At 41.7% G+C, this 21,328-nt stretch overlaps 3 protein-coding genes across 3 annotated transcripts in view; 1 reads left to right on the top strand and 2 right to left on the bottom strand.

The window, feature by feature from the left end:
* The window catches only part of LOC307214709 (uncharacterized protein), a 159,528-nt gene that overhangs the window by 22,156 nt on the left and 116,044 nt on the right, over positions 1-21,328 (top strand). The window lies entirely within an intron of this gene.
* Positions 1-21,328, bottom strand: part of LOC307214663 (uncharacterized protein) — a 112,160-nt gene that overhangs the window by 83,244 nt on the left and 7,588 nt on the right. The gene's annotated exons all lie outside the window — the stretch shown is intronic.
* The window catches only part of LOC307214639 (uncharacterized protein), a 268,943-nt gene continuing 248,142 nt past the window's right edge, over positions 528-21,328 (bottom strand). The window contains exons 6-7 of the mRNA XM_079973374.1: positions 15,229-16,796; positions 528-2,183 (exon numbers count right to left, since the gene is read on the bottom strand). Coding sequence (XP_079829500.1) covers positions 684-2,183; positions 15,229-16,796 — 3,068 coding nt within the window. The 3' untranslated portion in view covers positions 528-683. The remainder of the gene's footprint in view (positions 2,184-15,228; positions 16,797-21,328) is intronic.

Raw genomic sequence — 21,328 nt, 5'->3', positions numbered from 1 at the left:
GGAAGATCTACCCACCCGGGAAGAATGGCAGATGAAGGTAATGGACTACATGGAACTGGCGGAAATGACTGGCAGAATCCGAGACCAGGGAGAAGAGTCGGTGGAAGAAGATTGGAAGAAATTTAAAGTTTATCTACAGAAACATTGTAAAATTAAGGAATGTTAGAAGGATGCTGGAATGAAGTTATGTGGTTTTCGCAGAAATGTTATAAAGGATTAAGTTATAAAGGACTAAGTAAAAATGGATTGTTAATTGGTGAAAGAAGAGAATGTAAAATTATAGAATATTATGATAAATTATTAGGATTGAAACAAAGATGGAAAGGATTTGCTGAAATATCTAACTGAAAGAATACAAAAAATGGAGGTGTGAGGAGGTCAAGGAAACAAGCAAATGAAAGATAAGTTATGGGAAGGTTTGATTTTTTGTTTGTTTGTATTTTTCTGTTTTTCTGTTTTTTTGTAACCTTTAAAACTTTAATAAATATCATTTTTTTAAAAAAAACAAACAAATATTTTAATGGGGGGGGGGACAAAGACCCCTAGGCCTCTAATAGAAGGCTCCTATTGTCTACACCCAGAGGTCTCAGGACAGTTACAACATAAAAGTACAATATACAAATAGAAAATAAACATCTGTAAGCTCCCTCCACGCCACATTTTTAAAGGGCATTAGATGTCAATCAGCCAGAAGCCTGGTTGAAAAGCTGTGTATTTGCCTGGCTCTGAAAGCTGTATAATGAAGGGTTTTTTCTGACCTTTGAATGAATTCTTTGATGGGAAGTGAGATGGGAGCTCTTTCTGAAGCTCTTTCCACATACCATGCACTGAAAGGGTTTCTCCCCTGTATGAATTTTCTGATGGGAAGTGAGAGAGGAGCTATCAGTGAAGCTCTTTCCACATTCCAAACAATTATATGGTTTCTCCCCTGTATGACTTCTCTGATGGGAAGTGAGATGGGAGCTCTTCCTGAAGCCCTTTCCACATTCCACACACTGATAGGGTTTCTCCCCTGTATGAATTCTCTGATGCTTAGTGAGACTGGAGCTCTTCCTGAAGCTCTTTCCACATTCCACACACTGATAGGGTTTCTCCCCTGTATGACTTCTCTGATGGGAAGTGAGAGAGGAGCTATCAGTGAAGCTCTTTCCACATTCCACACACTGATAGAGTTTCTCCCCCGTATGAATTCTTTGATGGGAAGTGAGATTGCAGCTCTTACTGAAGCTCTTTCCACATTTCATACACTGATAGGGTTTCTTCCCTGTATGAATTCTCTGATGCTTAGTGAGACTGGAGCTCTTCCTGAAGCTCTTTCCACATTCCACACACTGATAGGGTTTCTCCCCTGTATGACTTCTCTGATGGGAAGTGAGAGAGGAGCTATCAGTGAAGCTCTTTCCACATTCCACACACTGATAGAGTTTCTCCCCCGTATGAATTCTTTGATGGGAAGTGAGATTGCAGCTCTTACTGAAGCTCTTTCCACATTTCATACACTGATAGGGTTTCTTCCCTGTATTAATTCTTTGATGGGTAGTGAGGTTGGAGCTCTGACTGAAGCTCTTTCCACATTCCACACACTGATAGGGTTTCTCCCCTGTATGAATTCTTTGATGGGAAGTGAGATCGGAGCTTTGACTAAAGCTCTTTCCACATTCCACACACTGATAGGGTTTCTCCCCTGTATGAATTCTTTGATGGGAAGTGAGTTTGGAGCTCCGACTGAAGCTCTTTCCACTTTCCACACATTGATAGGGTTTCTCCCCTGTATGAATTCTCTGATGGGAAGTGAGATCAGTGCTCCAACTGAAGCTATTTCCACATTCCACACACTGATAGGGTTTCTCCCCTGTATGAATTCTTTGATGGGAAGTGAGAAGGGAGCTCGTACTGAAGCTCTTTCCACATTCCACACACTGATAGGGTTTCTCACCTGTATGAATTCTTTGATGGGAAATGAGATTGCGGCTGTCGCTGAAGCTCTTTCCACATTCCACACAGTGATAGGGTTTCTCCCCTGTATGAATTCGTTGATGGCAAGTGAGATCAGAGGTATTAGTGAAGCTCTTTCCACATTCCACACACTGATAGGGTTTCTCACCTGTATGAATTTTCTGATGGGAACTCAGAGAGGAGCTCTTCCTAAAGCTCTTTCCACATTCAACACACTGACAGGGTTTCTTTCCAATGAGAATTCTTTGATGGGAAGTGGAATGGGAGCTCTGACTGCAGCTATCTCCACACTCCAAATTTTTATGTGGCTTCTCCTTTCTGGGGTTTTTGTTGTGGTCACCCTTGTTCTTTGTTTCCAATTCATCATAATCTGCAATGGAGACAAAAGGGATTAGAGCCTCAGGAACGAATAAAGAACTGAAGGGAGTTCAGTGTGTTGAGGAGTTCACAAAGTAAAGGAAGGCTTGAACTCTAATTAATAAGAATACACGCAGAGGCTTGAACCAGCAAGACTCTGGGAGTGGTGCATATACTAATCTCTGTCTCCCTCCACCCCTCAGCCCAGGTCGTTTTATTCACAAAAGAACTTTTACTGAGTTTTCTTAAGAACCAATCACATTTCTTCTGAGCATTTCAACAAATCCCACGTGGGGACAAAGTTAAACTACAAACACTAGTTAAGCATGCATATTTTGGGGGTAAATGAATGAAAACTTAAAAGGAGTGCATTCAGCAACCCCGGAGGTCATAAAAAATCAATATATATGATAAGGAGGATGGCCAGGAGGACAGCAATCATTATCACCTTTATGTGAAACCTGTTTCCTGGCCCTAAGATTAACATCCTAAGATTAACATATCAGAAAAGCTACAGCAAAGAAACTGCCCACTGTCTTTGATGACCCAGGACGCCTGCCTGTCTAAGTGGGTGCGAGACTTGTGAAGAAAGAGAAATGGAACAGGGATGCAGAGGTGTGGATTGATCAAGAATCATATCAAAATAGTTTAAACTCAGTCAACGCAATGCTTTGATTGCAGACACAATTTGTTATAATTCCTCATAGCAATCCCACCTGATCACTACAGTGTGTGTTTATTACCTCTGTTGTTTGTCATTAACCAACATATCTATTATTAGATTCTGGTGAGTTGTTGAATGTTGCTTTGCTTGGTATACAAAATTGTGGAAGCCTTTTGGAAAAAAGTGTATTTCAGAGCTTTAATGGCTTACAACACCACTTGTTTTGGAGTAATATCATAAAATCATATATCAATGAAAAGAATTTGAGCAAGAACATAATGCAACAAAGTTCTTTTTTTAAAATCATTTTATTTCATCAAACATTAAAACAAAAAAAACATACATAATACATACGCACAGAAAAGATATACATAAAGAAAGACAAATAATAACATGAGAAAAAAAGAGAGAAAGAAATCTCCTAACATAAGATACAAATTAGCTTACATTTACTAAATAACACACAACACCAATTGACTTGCCTTCATCTCGGTTTCAGAATATATTATATGATTTTTTATCTGCAGTTTCTTTTCCTCAGAAAACTCTTTACATCACAAGTGTTACGTCGCACCTACTGTGATTTTTAGATTTTTTACCTCGGTTTCCATATATGTCATAAATTTATTCCAATCTTTGTTAAACTCTATGTCTTTTTGATTTCTTATTTTCTGTGTCATTTTTGCCAATTCTAAATAATCAAATAATTTATATTGCCACTCGTTTATAGTTGGGATTTTTGATGTCTTCCAATTCTGCGCTATTAGAGTTCTGGCAGCCACTGTCGCATACTGAAAGAGTGTTTGATCTTCCTTTTTGATTTCCTCTCCAATTATTCCAAGCAGAAAGGCTTTGGGTATTTTTTAAAAAGGTATATTTGAAGATTTTTTTTAGTTCATTGTAAATAGATTCCCAGAATTTTTTGATAGACTCACACAACCACCACATGATAAAAATCGCTCTCCTTGATCTTGCACTTCCAGCATAATTTATCACCAGTTTTATATATTTTTTCCAATTTTACGGGCGTTACGTACCACCTGTACATCATTTTATACATATTTTCCCTGAGTGTTGTGCATGCCGAGAATCTCATACCTTTATTCCATAATGCCTTCCATTTGTCAAACTCTATGTTGTGTCCGAAGTCCATTGCCATCTCACCATTACCTCGTTTACTTCTTCATCCTTGGTGTCCCATTCAAGTAACAGGCTATACATTTTCGATAGGAGTTTTGTTTTATTTTCTAGTATTTCAATCTGGAATCTAGATTTTTTCTCACTTATCCCATTCTTTTTATCTTCAGTCCACATAGAATTAATTTGGTGAAATTGGATCCTGTTGTATTTGCAGAGTCTTCTACACAGCGGAATGATGAGCAGTACGTGCCACATACTTTACTTTACTTTATTTACACTTCAATGCTGAGAGAATACAAACATGCATCTTGCCTCTGCGAGAGCAGAGAAGCAACTCCTCTCCTCGGAAACACCGAGAGAACTGTGAAAAACAGGAAGCCAGTGTACGTCACATCCAGTCTCCTATTCTCGTGGGAAACCCAACAGTAACTCTGACTGTGGAATGTAAACAATGTCTCGTGACAAGCACTTCGCTGCACAGTGAAGAAAGCAGAAACCAACAGATCCATCCTATCAATTTGTTCTTTATTTCTTCATAAGGTCTAATCCTCCAACTGGTCTCTGTTTTTACTAGCAAGTCTTCATAGGTCCATCTTTCTCCTTCGATGTTTTTTTTTTTTATTGTCAGGATATCAATTGGCGATAGCCACCAAGGGGTCTTCTGTTCCAATAGTTTTTTGTTTCTTTCCCACACTTCCAGGAGTGGTCCTCTAAGAATGTGATTAGAAAAACCTTTATGAACCTTTCCCTTGTTGCGCCATAGGTAAGCGTGCCAACCAAATCTTAAATCGAATCCTTCTAGATTTAACAGGTCTTTATTTTTAATGACAATCCAATCTTTAACCCAACAAAGACACGAGGCTTCGTAATATAACTGCGAATCCTCCCCTATCTCTTTGATCTGTGAGTAGTTTAAATCTGATTCTGGGCCTTTTCCCTTGCCAGATAAATTTAGAGAGTGTTTTCTGCCAATCTTTGAATACTGCGGTTTCCCTGATTATCGGTATGTTTTGAAATAGAAATAACAGTTTCGGTAATAAACTCATTTTAATCGCCGCCATTCTGCCCAACCAAGAAAGTTTTATTCTATTCCAAGTATCTAAGTCCTTCCTTATTTCTTTCCATGTGGTTATGTAATTGTCTTCCATCAAATTTATATTCTTCATCGTTAACCAAATTCCAAGGTATTTTACTTTTTTCGTTACTTTAATACCAGTTTGAGATTCCAGATGCTTTTTTACCTCCTCTTTCACATTTTTAATCATCATTTTAGTTTCTGTTCTATTTAATTTAAAACCAGATAATTTTCCAAATTCTTCTAACAAATCTAACACCTTACTAACACTTTCTTTTGGATCCTCCAAAGACAACATAAGATCGTCAGCATATGCTTTCAATTTATATTCTTTCACTCCAATTTTTATTCCACGTATCTCTGAGGTTTTCCTTATCTTATTTGTAATTGTCTCTAACATCATGATAAACAAAAGCGGTGACTGAGGGCACCCCTGCCTTGTACCCTTCGAAATTTCAAAGGGTTCTGTTAAGTTATTATTAATAATTAGTTTAGCACTTTGTTGTGAGTAAATAGCTTTTATTCCTTCAAGGAATGTGCCCTCTATCTCTGTCCTTTCCAAACATTTTATAAGAAAACGCCAGGATACATTGTCGAACGCCTTTTCGGCGTCAATGAACATTAAAGCTGCGGGAATATTTTTGCATTCTAGGTATTCAATAATGTTTATTATATGCCTTATGTTGTCTTTTATTTGCCTATTAGGTAAAAAACCAGCCTGATCGGTATGGATAAGGTTAACTAAACACTTTTTAAGTTGGGTCGCCGTTACGTCTGCGAAGATCTTATAATCATCATTCAATAATGAAATCGGTCTGTAGTTCTTAATAATCAGTCTATCCGAGTCGGGTTTCGGTATCAACGTAATGTATGCTTCTTTCCAGGACGCTGGTATTCTTCCTCCTTCTAAAATCTTGTTCATTACTTCACATAGCACTGGTGTTATAAGTTCTTCTAGGGTTTTATAGTACTTGGCCGATAGACCATCTGAGCCTGGGGCTTTCCCCAGTTTCATTCTCTTTATCGCCTCTTTAATTTCCTCTGCTTTTATGGGTTTATTTAGTAGACTTCTTTCCTCTTCCGATATGCTATTAATTCTGTTTTCTTCTAGATATTTTTCTATTTCTATGACGTCTTCTTCTTCTCTTTTATATAGGTTTTCATAGAATTTGAGGAAGCTCTTTTTTATTTCATTAGGGTCCTCCAAGGTTTGTTCTTCAACTTTATTTTATTAATAACATTTTGTTTTTTCCATTTTCTCAGTTGCCACGCCAGAAACTTTCCAGTTTTGTTTGCCGTTTCGAAATTTTTTTGTCTCATTAACTTAATTCCCCATTCTACCTCTTGATTTATTAATGATGAATATTGTGCTTGTAATATCTTATACAGTTGCTTGTTCCCTTCATCACTCGGTTTTTCTATCAAGTTCTTTTCACATTCTCTCAATTGAGTAATTAGTTCTTCTTTTTTATGTTCTCTCACCTTTCTTCTTTGACTATTTTGTTGTATCAAAAAAACTCTTAGCACTGCCTTACTGGCGTCCCAAACTATGTCCATATTTGTCTCCTTATTGATGTTTAAATCAAAATAGTCTTTTAAGGTGGTTTTAGCCTTTTCTATCACTTCTTCTTTTTCAAATAAGTAATCATTCATTCTCCATCTGTACATACCCTGGGTTTTCAAATTTAAGTGTAGTATTATTGGGTTGTGATCAGATAGTGTTCTAGGTAGTATCTCACATTTCGACACTCTTATTGCTAATTCTCTTGATACCCATATCTGGTCCAACCTGCTCCAACTTTGCAAGGCCCAGTGCCTCCGCCAGGAGTACAACAGACAGGCTCAATGCCAATGGAGAATTTGATAGTAGACTTTACAGAGATGCCTGAGGCAAAAGGTTTTTGGGCTCTTTTGATCTTTGTTGATTCCGTGACAGGCTGGCTGGAAGCATATCCCACGAAAACAGAGAAAGCACAGGAAGTCATTAATCGCCTTTTAATGGAGATCATCCCAAGATTTGGGCTACCAAGATGTACAGGCAGTGATAATGGACCAGCTTTCGTTGCGTCAATAGTGGATGGTGTATGCAAAGCCTTACAAATACAGTGGAAACTGCACGCTGCCTATTGACCTCAAAGTTCTCGCAAAACAGAAAGGATGAACCGGACTCTTAAAACACAGCTGGCTAAATTATGCCAGGAAACTCATTGCAAGTGGATGGACTTGTGTTTGAGAGTCAATGCAAGGACTCAAAATGGATGCCAAGAAAGGGGGGGGCCTGCCTTCTCCACCCCTCTTGACCAGTGACAATTATGCATCTTGGTCTATTAAGATGAAGGCCTTGCTGCAGAATCAGAGACTGTTTGGGGTGATTGAGAACCCCATCCCTGCAGCACCAACGCGTGCTTGGGAGTCACAGGATGTGAAGGCCAGAACCGCTATAATTCTCTGCGTGTCAGACTCTCAGCTTATTCATATACAAGATTTACAGCACGCGAAAGATGTTTGGGACACGCTGAGAAGGACACATCAGAGAGATGCAGGTTCTTCAGCGTTGCTGTATTTTGAAAAGCTGACTAACCTGAGGCTTGCGCCTGATGGAGATGTTCAAGCGCACCTGACGGAAATGAAATTTCTGCGTCAGCAGATGGTGGAACGCAATTTCCATCTGCAGGAGGAAGTGTTTTGCTTCATGGTGATCAACAGCCTGAATCGGACTTACAAAACGGTTGCCAGTCAGCTGGGGTCTCTCCCAGCAGCTGATCTAACGTCGGACAGGGTCTTTGCCGTGGTTCTTTGTGAACATGACAGACTTGCCGCCCTGGAAGTCAAGGACAGGGGGAGGGAAGAACGGAGTTCAGACACCCCCACTGCTGTAGCTACTGGAGGAGACGCTGTAGCTTTGAACGTTGTCCGATGTTTCAATTGTGGGCAGACTGGGCATCTTCAGCGGTACTGCAAGAAGCCACGTCAGAACAAAGGAGCCAAGGGAAGCTCCACGAAGTCTGAGGCGTCAGGCAGAAGTCATGCCAAGTCACAGGCGAAGCCTGCAAAGGCTTTGATGTCGAAAGGAACCAAGCCAGATGTGGAGAACGCTTTTGTCATTGACACTGGCTGCACATTTCACATGACCCATCGTAGGGATTTGTTTTCGTCATTTAAGAAACAAAGCTTCGTTGTACAACAAGCCAACGGTCAAGAGCTGGAAGCCACCGGAATTGGGACTGTGTATCTTAAAAGTCTGAACTTGACTATAAACAATGTTTATTTGGTTCCAGAGTTGAAGTACAATCTGCTCAGTGTTTCGCAGATTGCCAAGAAGGGACTAAAACTGTCCTATGATGATCAACACTGCGAGATCTACAAAGATGGAGAGTTGTATCTTTCTGCCAAAGAGAAAGATGGACTGTATTTGTTAACTTTTGATCAAAATGATTACATGGAATGTAATTCTTGTGATTCTAACATGATTTCTTTTGCAGGTGTAGCCAAGAAGAACGCCAAGCAGGTCACCTCAAGGGTCGACAGGGCATTTCAGCGGGTGTATGCTGATGTGATTGGTCCTTTAGCACCATCTAGAGGCAATGCAAAGTATTACCTAATATGTGTTGATTCTTTCACAGGTTTTGTCTGGATTTATCTTTTGGAGAGACCGAAAGAAGCCTTAGAAAGGTTTAAAGAGTTTTGTGACAAGGTTAAAAATATGCATGATGCTGACATAGATTGTCTTTGCACAGATGAGAAGCCAATTTTTCTCTTACAGGATTTCCAGAGGTTCCTGAAGAAGAAAGGGATAAGACACAAAATTGCAGCTTCCGAAGAAGCTTGGAACAGATGTGTCTGTGTTAGAGTGAACAAAGAATTGCAAAAGGGAATGCATGCGCAATTGCTTAGTTCGCATCTGCCACATGAGTACTCGGCTGAGTCGCTAATGTCATATTGTTACACGTGGTTGAGAAAGGTTTCAAATGAATTGGGAAGTTCTCCTTTTGAGAAACTGTTCCACAGAAAACCTTCTGTTGCCCATTTCAAGGTTTTTGGGTCTCATGTGAGGACAGAAGCTCCAGGTGGAGTAAAGAATGCCAGAGGCATTTTTGTGGGTTATGAAAAGGGTCTCTACAGAGTAATTTTGTCTGAATCTGGTAAGGTGATTCTCACAAAATTTCTAGAGAGTGCTCCTGAAAAGGAGAGAGTGATTGTTCACACATTTCCCACAGGTGATGATGATGATTCTGATGATGATGATGTTGATTTTATTGAGTTCAGTAGTACTGATGATGACAGCGATAGCTCAGACAGCTCAGTTGTCACAGTCATTGAGAAGAAATCTCACACAATGACTAGACCCTCAGAAGAGGAGGATGAACCACTGTTTACAATTGGTACTGGTTCTCCAAAGAGTCCAAAGGCTGAACCAGAAAGCAGAGAAGAACAGCACCTCTTACGTAGGTCTGAGAGAGCAACGAAGGGTGTACCACCCAAGAGGTATTCAAAAGAGTTTGCCAACCAAGCTATTGCATGTGTTGCTGTTGTAAACGACCAAGGTCAAATTGAAGCTGTGTCTGAGTCAGAGACAAAGGCACAACAGAGAGTTACTAACCAAGGTAATGCAGATGCACTCATTCCTTGGAAGTCACACAACCAGAGAGGTACATTGGTAAAACCAATGGCGGGTAGTTCCAAGGGTGGAACTGAAACAACAGGGGAGTGTTATACATATAACAACTGTTTGTTTTCTTCTCTGGATGACGCTTTGCTCGCAGCACGCATTGATACTTTAGGGGGAGTATGTTACCATAAAGCAGCAATGCTGCAGCAAGCAAAGGCTCCAGCAGCTCAGTCAGATGCTTGTGGCTGCAAAGCCAGACAGGAAGTATGTGACTGTTGCCATGGAAACAAAGGGGCAGTCCATTCTCTATTGAGCACCGGATGTTAGCTCAGTGTGTGTGTCATATGATCTGTACAGGATGTACATGGGTGGAGTTTGGGGTGTTTTCTCTCTGTTTGTTGAAGAGAGCAGACATCTTTTACTGTATGACTGCTGAAGACAGGAATAAAAACATGTAGATACATTTCTGTCTGAGTCTGACTCCCCTCCCTGGGGATATGCAGGGAACAGGGAGGAGGAGAAGCAGTTGGTGTGTTTTTCTCACAGCCTGAGGAAAATCGCCGGAACGGACCTCGTGTGTTTTTTCCTGCCGGGAGTCGCCGGAGGGAGGTCAAAGGAATTCAGCCGGTGCCTGGAGAGATAGGCACATACCTCTGACCGAGCCTGAATTCTAACAGTTTTGGCAGGCCTACTGTACAATCAAAGTGGCCTCTTCGCAGCCCCACCTTCTGAAATGAATGACATCCCCTACCGATACATCTGATTCACTAGAACCACTCAAGGCTTGTGTTTTTGTTGTCACTCCACTGGAGCGTGGAACTCCAAATGGAAGAATTGGCCCCAAGTACAGTACCACAGTGACAAAGGATGGCTGGGAAATTATACACAATGCACTGATAAATTTTGGCTATGGGGTTCATTCAATGCCTCCTACCAGGACAATGCCACCCCTTCAGATCTGTACCCACACTTCCCTCAGTATTTGGTTAATTTCACAGGACAGGGATACATCTGTTCTGGCTGGATGATCAAGGGCCCCAATCTTTAGTTTCTATATGGTGGATTGGCAACCAATTTCCATCCTGGCAATTACCAATGTGTGGGAGTGGGTGCTTTGACTTTCTCAGTTACGGTAGAGGCCGATCACCATGTGCCCCACCTCCGAAGCAGAATGAGGAGGGAGGCCATAAGTGCAATACAGTGATGAGATTTTCCTATCTCGCTCAGTGGGAGGAGTGAGGGGAGCCTTCATTGGCTTCCTCTCCATGGGCATATACCCGGGAATTGTGTCTGAACAAAACTGAGAAGCATTGTTTGCCCTCACGAGCAGATTGGAGAAAACTATCCATGCCACCACCCATGTCTTACGCTCCCTGCAGGCAGAGATAGAGGATTTGAATCAAATGACGCTCTCTCATCGCTTAGTTTTAGATTACCTCCTCGCACATTCTGGCGGTTTTTGTAAAATTATCCGTAAAGGCCAATGCCAGGTCAAATTCCATGACCCTAAAAAAAACAATCGAGGATGAATTGCAAAAGTTACAGGCCCACTCAGAGTCCCTGGGAGAAGATGTGGCCTTGGATTCCAGGAGAGGTGTGGGTGCATAGCTTTCTGACAGCTCTGGCAATAGGAGGGGTGATATTCCTGTTGCTTCTCTGTGTAATCCCTTGCTGTCTGTCTTTGCTTAGAGGAATGATAGCCTGAATATTAATCATCTCACTGATCCTCAAATCCTTGCTATATATTGTGCTCTGCCTCCTGTTCAAGGAGAGGTGGAGGACCACGAGTATGAGCAACTGCATTGTGAGACCCCCGAGAACAAATTCCTCTAAAAGGAGCAGTGGTTTATTCTGGGCTTCAACATGAGAGTCAAACTCAGGAAACAGATGAATCCTGTTTCTAAGCTTGAAAGGGGGGAATGAAGCAGGACCTGGAGGAATTTTACCCTTATGCTTTTCATATAATCAGTTATCCATACAATCAGTTATCAATATACTCATATATATTCATATATAACCAGATATTTCTACAATGATTTTATAATCCATGTTTGAATTGTGAAAGCTTCTGCTTAGCTTAATAGCAAATTGCTTAGATCTGAGAAATCTGAAATGAACTTTGTCCCAGTACCTCCTTGTTCTCTCCCTATCTCACTGAACAAGAAGGGGGAAGCAATAAATCTGATGTGCTGGCACATCCCCCCCCCCCCCTTGTCCAGACAGGGTCTGGGCTGTGAAACAGGAAGATGCTAAACCGCAGAATGTCCCTTGTAGCAGAGCTCAACAGCCAAAGTTCCTTTTTGCCTTAAGCTTCTATTTCTTGCTATAAATCTGGGGGAAAGGTTAAGACTGCATGTTCAAACTACAAAGCAGAAGTTGGGAGGAAACTCTTTACATGGCCAGGAGAGAGGCTTGAATGCGCTCGTTAGGTTATTTTTCGCTGCCATTAGCGATGTATCTGATTATGTCATGATCTGTGATGTATAAAGCCCCTGGGAGCCAGGGCTCGGGGCCCAGTCTTTTGGAAAGGATTCCACTGGGTCAATTATTGCTCAGCAATAAACATCACTTTCTTTTTCTCCACTGCTGCGCCTGTCAATTCTTAGACTATTTGAGTTGGTCACTGGCATCTTAAAATCCTTGCAACACTTTCTCCATTTTAATTTCCTCCGATACCACATTGTTAACAATGATTTTGGTTTTTTGTTCAGAATAGATCGCCTTAATACTATTTAGGAATTGTTGGCCAGCTTCAATACTTTCCAAAAAAAATTCCATGAAAAGCCAAGAAATATTATCAAAAGCTTTCTCCACGTCAATAAACATTAATAATGCTTTAGTATTTCTTTTAGCCTCTAGCCTTTCCAAAATATCCACTATATTTCTAATACTGTCTTTCATATGTCTTCTAGGCAGGAAACCTGCCTGGTCTTTATGTATATATTCTGTTAAGACTTTTTTCAATCTATTATTCAGAATATTTGCGAATATTTTATAATCCACATTAAGTAATGAAATTGGTCTATAATTCTTTACATCTGATCTATCTTGTTCAGATTTTGTTATCAAGGTTATATATGCGTCTTTCCAGGTTTCAGGAGCCCTCTCCCCTCTCAGTATCTTATTACATACCTCTGCCAAAGGTTGAATTAACCAATCTTTAAAAGTTTTATAATATTTGGCAGATAATCCATCTGGTCCCAGGGCTTTGCTGCGGGAGAGGCTGCGTGGGGCTAAAGAATCCATAGCTCCATGCAGCCTCTCCTTGCGGAGGAGTTGCACGCAGCTATGGAAGAAGGCAAGGCAGCGAGCGGGATGGATCCCGCTTGCTGCTTTGGCTTCCCCTTTAGCCCCGCGCAGCCTCTCCCTCCCGGGAGACGCTGCGCCGGGCTAAAGAAGCCATAGCCCGTGGAGCCTCTCCCTGCCGGAGGGGTTGCACACGGCTATGGCAGAAGCCTGCATTCGCTCCATAGGACGCACACACATTTCTCCTCAATTTTTGGAGGGGAAAAACTGCGTCCAATAGAGCAAAAAATACGGTATATCCAAATTGTTTCTTGCCAAGGTATGGAAAACTCGGCCTCTTTTTTCCAGGGAATTTAAGCCATTAACATTCCAGGAGTAAATTCTTAAAGACATCTTAATTTTTTAGGGTCCTTCAGCCCCTACAGCCAGAGAAGGGGAACTTTCAAAACCGAACTCTTTTGCGTTTTTCTCCAGAAATCTCTCCTTCTCTCCTACAGTTCTGATTCTCTGTTTCCTCCCTTGAAATTTGAAGGAAAGACCCTCTGGGAATTCCCACCTGAATAAGATATTTTTCTTCCTTGGGGCAGTTGCCAGATCTGAATAATTACTTCTCAAAGATAAAAAATGTCGTGGGACCTCTTTGAACAAGATCACTGCTTTCCCATCTATCTTTAAACTTTTTTTATAGTGATGTCCCAATATCATGTCTCTTTGTTCCTTTGTTTTAAAAATCACCATACAGTCATGTGTAATTTTAGAATCCTTTTTAGGACCAAATCTATATGCTTTATCAATCCACAAATTCAATTCTTCTTTTGAGATCTCCCAGTAAGTTGAAAATTCCTCAATGAGCCAACCCTTCAAGTTATCCTGTTCCTTCTGGACCACTCCCCTCAGTCTCAGATGAGCCTCCTTCTCCTTTAATTCCAAAAATGCAATCAAATTTAACGCCTGCTGCTGGACAGTCTCTAAATCCCGAATTTTTACTGTTTCCAGTTGTGTAATTCTTTCCTCATGTGAGGTAATGTTGGACCTCTGTCTTCAAGTCTTCTTTCAGTTCAGAAAAGTCACTCCTCAAGTCTTGAATGGTTTTTTGATTCCCTCTTACTTCTGTTTTAATTTCCTGAAGAAGTTGCATTACTGATTCTTCAAATGTTGGTGTTCTAGATTCTCTTCTTGGTTTAATTTTTGTTCTTTCCAGTCTCTCTGACTTTTCTGTCTTGTCTCCTTTGTCACCCCCATCCATAGTTTTATTCCCCACCCCAAGGTCAGCTACAGTCAAAAGAGGGAGACAATAGGATAAACAGACTGTTTCCCAGCTGCAAAAATCCCCACTCCAGAGTAAGAGTCTTTCCTCAACACAGTCTTTCAATCTAGTAAATATAAGCACAAGTCTTTATTTTCTCCTTTAAACAAGTCCCCAAAAGTTTATTTCAAGTCTTTAACTTAGTTGCAGAGTTCCAGGTATTTGTTGAGCTCTGGCAGCTGTGGTTACTTTGTATTTTTCCAAAGTGGAAAACGAAAGTTGAAAGCTTCCGTTCCCTTTGTTGCGTCACAATGGAGTCTAGCCTCCCCTCACCCGGGAAGTCTGTTTCCACAAAGAAGATACAACAGTTCAGGAAAAATCCCTGATTCTTCTGCAGGGAAATTTATTTTTTGTCTTTCCTCCCCTTCCCCCTGCTAGAAAGGGGGATATAGGAAAGACTTGAAAGTTTCTAAAAGATGAGACTAAAGTTGCGGCTTTTGGTAACGTTAGCTGCTTTCATTCTTACTTCAGTGAAAGGGATCAACCTCTGTCTTTAAATCCCTTTCCTTCCCAATTCAAAGTTCCAAATGAAATTGTTTCACTCACGATTTCCAAGAGGGATAGTCCCCAAAAAATTTTTCCCTTGGAGGAATTGGCCGCTCACCATCGCAGGACTCAGAGCTTCTTGCTTTGAAGGAAGCAAATTGTTTCCCTAGTGCCACCGTCTCCAACCCCGCTCTCACTCAGCCCTCTTTTTTAGAGCTTACGGGGAGCAGGGCAGTCGTTCCCGGCTCGATCTGAGGGTTTTTCAGGGCACCGCTGCGCTCTAGCAACTCTCCCGTCTTCAAAGCGCTGGTGCCCTTTCCGCGAAAGAACTCCTGTCCACCATAATCGGGCGAGCCAACCGGAAGTCTATAATGAAGGGTTTTTCTGACCTTTGAATGAATTCTTTGATGGGAATTGAGATTGGAGCTCTTCCTGAAGCTCTTTCCACATTCCGCACACTGATAGGGTTTCTCCCCAGTATGAATTATTTGATGGGAAGTGAGATTGGAGCTCTTCCTGAAGCTCTTTCCACATTGCACACACTGATAGGGTTTCTCCCCTGAATGAATTCTTTGATGCAAAGTGAGAGAGGAGCTATAAGTGAAGCTCTTTCCACATTCCACACAGTGATAGGGTTTCTCCCTTGTATGAATTCTCTGATGGGAAGTGAGAGAGGAGCTATCAGTGAAGCTCTTTTCACATACCACACACTGATAGGGTTTCTCCCCTGTATGAATTCTCTGATGGGAATTTAGAGAGGAGCTATGAGTGAAGCTCTTTCCACATACCGCACAATGATAGGGTTTCTCCCCTGTATGAATTCTTTGATGGGAAGTGAGAGAGGAGCTATGAGTGAAGCTCTTTCCACATTCAACGCACTGATAGGGTTTCTCCCCTGTATGAATTCTTTGATGGGAAGTGAGAGAAGAGCTATAAGTGAATCTCTTTCCACATTCCACACAGTGATAGGGTTTCTCCCCTGTATGAATTCTTTGATGGGAAGTTAGAGAGGAGCTATCAGTGAAGCTCTTTCCACATACCACACACTTATAGGGTTTCTCCCCTGTATGAATTCTCTGATGGGAAGTGACAGAGGAGCTATCAGTGAAGCTCTTTCCACATTCCACACACTGATAGGGTTTCTCTCCTGTATGAATTCTCTGATGGGAAGTTAGAGAGGAGCTATGAGTGAAGCTCTTTCCACATATCACACACTGATAGGGTTTCTCCCCTGTATGAATTCTTTGATGGGAAGTGAGATTGTGGCTGTGACGGAAGCTCTTTCCACATTCCACACAGTGATAGGGTTTCTCCCCTGCATGAATTCTTTGATGGGAAGTGAGATTGTGGCTGTGACTGAAGCTCTTTCCACATTCCACACAGTGATAGGGTTTCTCCCCTGTATGAATTCTTTGATGGGACGTGAGATTGTGGCTGGTACTGAAGCTCTTTCCACATTCCACACACTGGTAGGATTTCTCCCCTGTATGAATTCTTTGATGGGAAGTTAGATTGCAGCTCTTACTGAAGCTCTTTCCACATTTCATACACTGATAGGGTTTCTCCCCTGTATGAATTCTTTGATGGGAAGTTAGATTGCAGCTCTTACTGAAGCTCTTTCCACATACCACACACTTATAGGGTTTCTCCCCTGTATGAATTCTTTGATGGCAAGTGAGATCGGAGCTATTAGTGAAGCTCTTTCCACATACCACACACTGATAGGGTTTCTCCCCTGTATGAATTCTTTGATGGGAAGTGAGGTCAGATCTCTTCCTGAAGCTCTTTCCACATTCAACACACTGACAGGGTTTCTTTCCAATGAGATTTCTTTGATGGGAAGTGGAATGGGAGCTCTGACTGCAGCTTTCTCCACACTCCAAATTTTTATGTGGCTTCTCCTTTCTGGGGATTTTGTTGTGGTCACCTTTGTTTTCAATTTCCAATTCTTCACAATCTGCAATGGAGACAAAAAGGGATTAGAGCCTCAGGAACGAATAAAGAAGAATGGAAGGGAGTTCAGTGTGTGTTTATTACCTTTGTTGTTTGTCATTAACCCACATATTTATTATTAGATTCTGATGAGTTGTTGAATGTTGCTTTGTTTGATATACAGTAGTGGCCAAAATTGTAGAAGCCTTTTTGGAAATAGTGTATTCCAGAGTTTTAATGGCTTATAACACCACTTGTTTTGGAGTAATATCATAAAATCAGTGGAAAGATAATTTGAGCAAGAACTTAATGCAACAAAGTTCAATTAGCTGTATTCTATCAAAAATTATAGCCAAATAACCAGAAATAGGAAACAGAAGCACTACTTGCTTAGGTTGACTTTTGTTAGTGTCTTATGTGATTGCTATCAAGTTGGCTCGTTTTTTCGTGTTCTTTCATTTAGTGAGTTTGCAGAGCATAATAAAATTTTAAAAGTGGCACAGAGAGTTGACTGGTTACCCAGAAAGAGATGTAAACTAATACTTTTAAGTGAACAAGGCTACAGTTATGAAGAAATTAGAAGAAAGATTGGGGAAAACTTAGCCAAAGCTGGCCTTTCTATATTTTTGAAGAGGTATAAGAAACTCATTCACTGGGGGGCCGCTAGGGGGCACATCGGAAGATGGCCGACAATACCATCTCTCCGGCTCACACGAGGTAAGTAAGAGGCTGTTATGGGAGTATGCAGCCTCCCTTGTTACCCCAAGGGAATGGGGAACGCTGCCTTGCCTGCTGTGCCCATAATTCACCCCCAGATTCGAAAGGGGGTGAGGGCACTAGGCACAAAAGCCCTTGTGTGGGTCGGCTCTCCTGGACACTGTCTCTGATCTGCGCAGCTAGTTGCGGGAGCTCAAAATAAACAATCAGAACAGAAGCAAACGCACATAGTTCAAGCGATGATCGGGAATAAGGACTGCTAACTAAAGGGATCTCTGGGAAGAGGAGCGACGGGCTGGACTTAATAATAAATCAAGAAGAGGAATAAATCAAGAAGAAGATTCATCAAAGGATCGGTATGTCGGAGCAAGACTGAAAAGGAGGGGGGAGAAATTTTCTTCTTTTTTGGTCTTATGTGAGTACCCGATAACCCCCCCCCCCAAAAAAAAAGAATCGTTGCAATTACTGATCACAAGCAGGAGAAATAAGAACTGTGTGGAAATTAGTTACTATGCAAGGACGTGGCTTATGGGAGCATCAGGAAATGAAAGCAAGTCATTTGTGACACAGTTATAAAAAGAGATTTATCATGGCAGGCTTGCCCGCAGGGGGGAGGAGGACTATGGCTGTTACTATGTTGGAGTGTGGGTTCAGCATAGCAGGGCCCCCTGAGAAAATTTACGAGGGAGTGGTGGGCCTGGGGAGATCAGGACAGACTGTTGGAATGTTTTGTACGGAGGTGTTGAAATGGCGTCTGTCTACTTCTATAGCTCATAGAATCATAGAATCATAGAGTTGGAAGAGACCACAAGGGCCATGGAGTCCAACCCCCTGCCAAGCAGGAAACACCATCAGAGCACTCCTGCCATATGGTTGTCAAGCCTCTGCTTAAAGACCTCCAAAGAAGGAGACTCCACCACACTCCTTGGCAGCAAATTCCACTGTCAAACAGCTCTTACTGTCAGGAAGTTCTCCCTTCCTAATGTTTAGGTGGAATCTTCTTTCTTGTAGTTTGGAGCCATTGCTCCGTGTCCGCTTCTCTGGAGCAGCAAAAAACAACCTTTCTCCCTCCTCTATGTGACATCCTTTTATATATTTGAACATGGCTATCATATCACCCCTTAACCTCCTCTTCTCCAGGCTAAACATGCCCAGCTCCCCTGGACTTCCGGGTCGGCGCCATCGCCGAATGGCGGACTCCCTCCGAGCTCCGGAGGGAGTCGGCTGGGTAGGGGTCGGGTCCTGCCGTGCCGGCGACGCGGGGACCCTCAAAAACCATGGGCGGAGATGCCCATGGACTTGGTGACTCGGCGGGCACCGTTTGTGCCCCCCCGACCCACGAAGGAGCCTTTTTAAAGGCTGCGGAGCGGGTGACGGGGGGGGTGTGGTGCTGTGAGTCCAATGCTTCCCCTGCCCAGTGAAGCCGCATGCCATTCGGCGGAGAGCAACGACTTCTTCTTTGAAAATTTCGGATTTGGACTAAAAGGAACAACCCGTGAGTAAATTGATTGGACTTAAAAGGGAAATTTGATCTTTGAATTTGGAGTGAGCGGGGGGAGTGCAAAAAGGAAGTCCGCCTCCCCCTGTTGTAGATGGCTCAACGCAAGGATTTGACAACTAAGATCGAGAGATGAACTTGTTTACCTGAAAAAAATTTTTAACTTCACGAAGGGAAATTACAATAATTGTGCTGGAGGAGAAGACTGATTTGTGGGAACTAAAATGCAACCCCCCCGGGAACCGGGAACGATCCACTATGAGAGACTGGTGAAGAGACACAGAAACTTTGACAGCTGTCAAAGTAGCTGTCAAAGCAGGAAGATAAAAGAGAACTTTGTTACGATGGCTTTGCTGGTTAGATTTGTTACAATCTGGACATAAATTATTGGAAATAAAGGCAACAAGTTATTTGACTTTTGGGTCTGATTTTGAAAGAAATTAAGTTACCATATTCCCTCTAGAGGGAGGCTGGGACATTGCAACAGTAGCAGCAAGTGGAAAAATACTATGAATTTGAGCAGGATCTGTTATCTCTTGGGAAAGCTGCAAAAACGAAGCATTATTTTGTCTACAGAGGTTTCTATACTAAAGGAGACAATGGATTTATCTATTGAAGAAAGGAAGGGACTTGACGCAAGTTATGTTCCTGAATAACAAAAGCCTCTGTGGAGAACAAGAAGTTTCTGAATTAGAAGGTTTCTGCAGCAGAACAGGAAAAAGCAACCTGAGGAATAAGAGCTGGACCAAATTTGAAGCCAGAGTATTTGGAACATCCAGACTTTAAAAGGACCAAGAAATAGAATTTAAGTTAGACTCTTAAACATAGAGGTCTGGATGGAAGAACAATGACTTTTTCTGAGAGTTTTTTCGAGATTGGACTTTCTGAAATTAAAAGCTATCAAAAGACGGCAAAGTGGAGTTGAGATATAGACGTGGATACACCAGGCTGGCAGTAGACAATGGATGAACTTTGGGGATTGGAACCGGGGAATGGGGGGGGGGGGAGATTTGGAATCCAAAGGCTGTAAAATTATATATTATTTCTTTCTTTTCTTTTTTCATGTTTGTTGTTTGAAAATAGGGGAATTCGTGGAAGGGAAATGGGGTCGATCTTAGGGAATTATATAAAATATAAGGAGAAATGGTTCATTAAGATAAATAAGATAAATTAATTTGGAATAAATGGGTTATTTAAAATTACAAATAAGGTTTTAAAATTTGGGGTAAGAATCTGTGGAATCAATTTAAGGGAAATGGAATACAAGAGGGGGAGGGGGGGAAGTCCGGGAAAGATGCCACTGAAACCAAGTGTAAATCATATTTGTTTTTTCTTTCTTTCTTGCTATCTTTCCTTTTTATTCTGGAAAGTTTTTAATAAATATTATTAAAAAATAAAAATAAACATGCCCAGCTCCCTTAGCCGTTCCTCATAAGGCATCGTTTCCAGGCCTTTGACCATTTTGGTTGCCCTCCTCTGGACACGTTCCAGTTTGTCAGTGTCCTTCTTGAACTGTGGTGCCCAGAACTGGACACAGTACTCCAGGTGAGGTCTGACCAGAGCAGAATACAGTGGCACTATTACTTCCCTTGATCTAGATGCTATACCCCTATTGATGCAGCCCAGAATTGCATTGGCTTTTTTAGCTGCCGCGTCACACTGTTGGCTCATGTCAAGTTTGTGGTCAACCAAGACTCCTAGATCCTTTTCACATGTACTGCTCTCAAGCCAGGTGTCACCCATCTTGTATTTGTGTCTCTCATTTTTTTTTTGCCCAAGTGCAATACTTTACATTTCTCCCTGTTAAAATTCATCTTGTTTGTTTTGGCCCAGTTCTCTAATCTGTCAAGGTCGTTTTGAAGTGTGATCCTGTCCTCTGGGGTGTTAGCCACCCCTCCCAGTTTGGTGTCATCTGCAAATTTGATCAGGATGCCCTTGAGTCCATCATCCAAGTCGTTGATAAAGATGTTGAATAAGACTGGGCCCAAGACAGAACCCTGTGGCACCCCACTAGTCACTTTTCTCCAGGATGAAGAGGAACCATTGATGAGCACCCTTTGGGTTCGGTCAGTCAGCCAGTTACAAATCCACTGAGTGGTAGCATAGTCAAGACCGCATTTTACCAGCTTCTTTACAAGAATACTATGGGGCACCTTGTCAAATGCCTTGCTGAAATCAAGGTAGGCTACATCCACTGTGTTCCCTTCATCTACCAGGCTTGTAATTCTGTCAAAAAACGAGATAAGGTTAGTCTGACATGACTTATTTTTCAGAAATCCATGCTGACTATTGGTGATCACAGCATTCCTTTCTAGGTGCTCACAGACTGTTTGCTTAATGAT

The sequence above is a fragment of the Podarcis cretensis genome (genome assembly GCF_951804945.1).
Source record: "Podarcis cretensis genome assembly, chromosome: 4".
NCBI classification, from domain to species: Eukaryota; Metazoa; Chordata; class Lepidosauria; order Squamata; family Lacertidae; genus Podarcis; species Podarcis cretensis.
The sequence above is the reverse complement of the archived record's forward strand: the minus strand, read 5'-3'. Positions and strand labels throughout refer to the sequence as shown.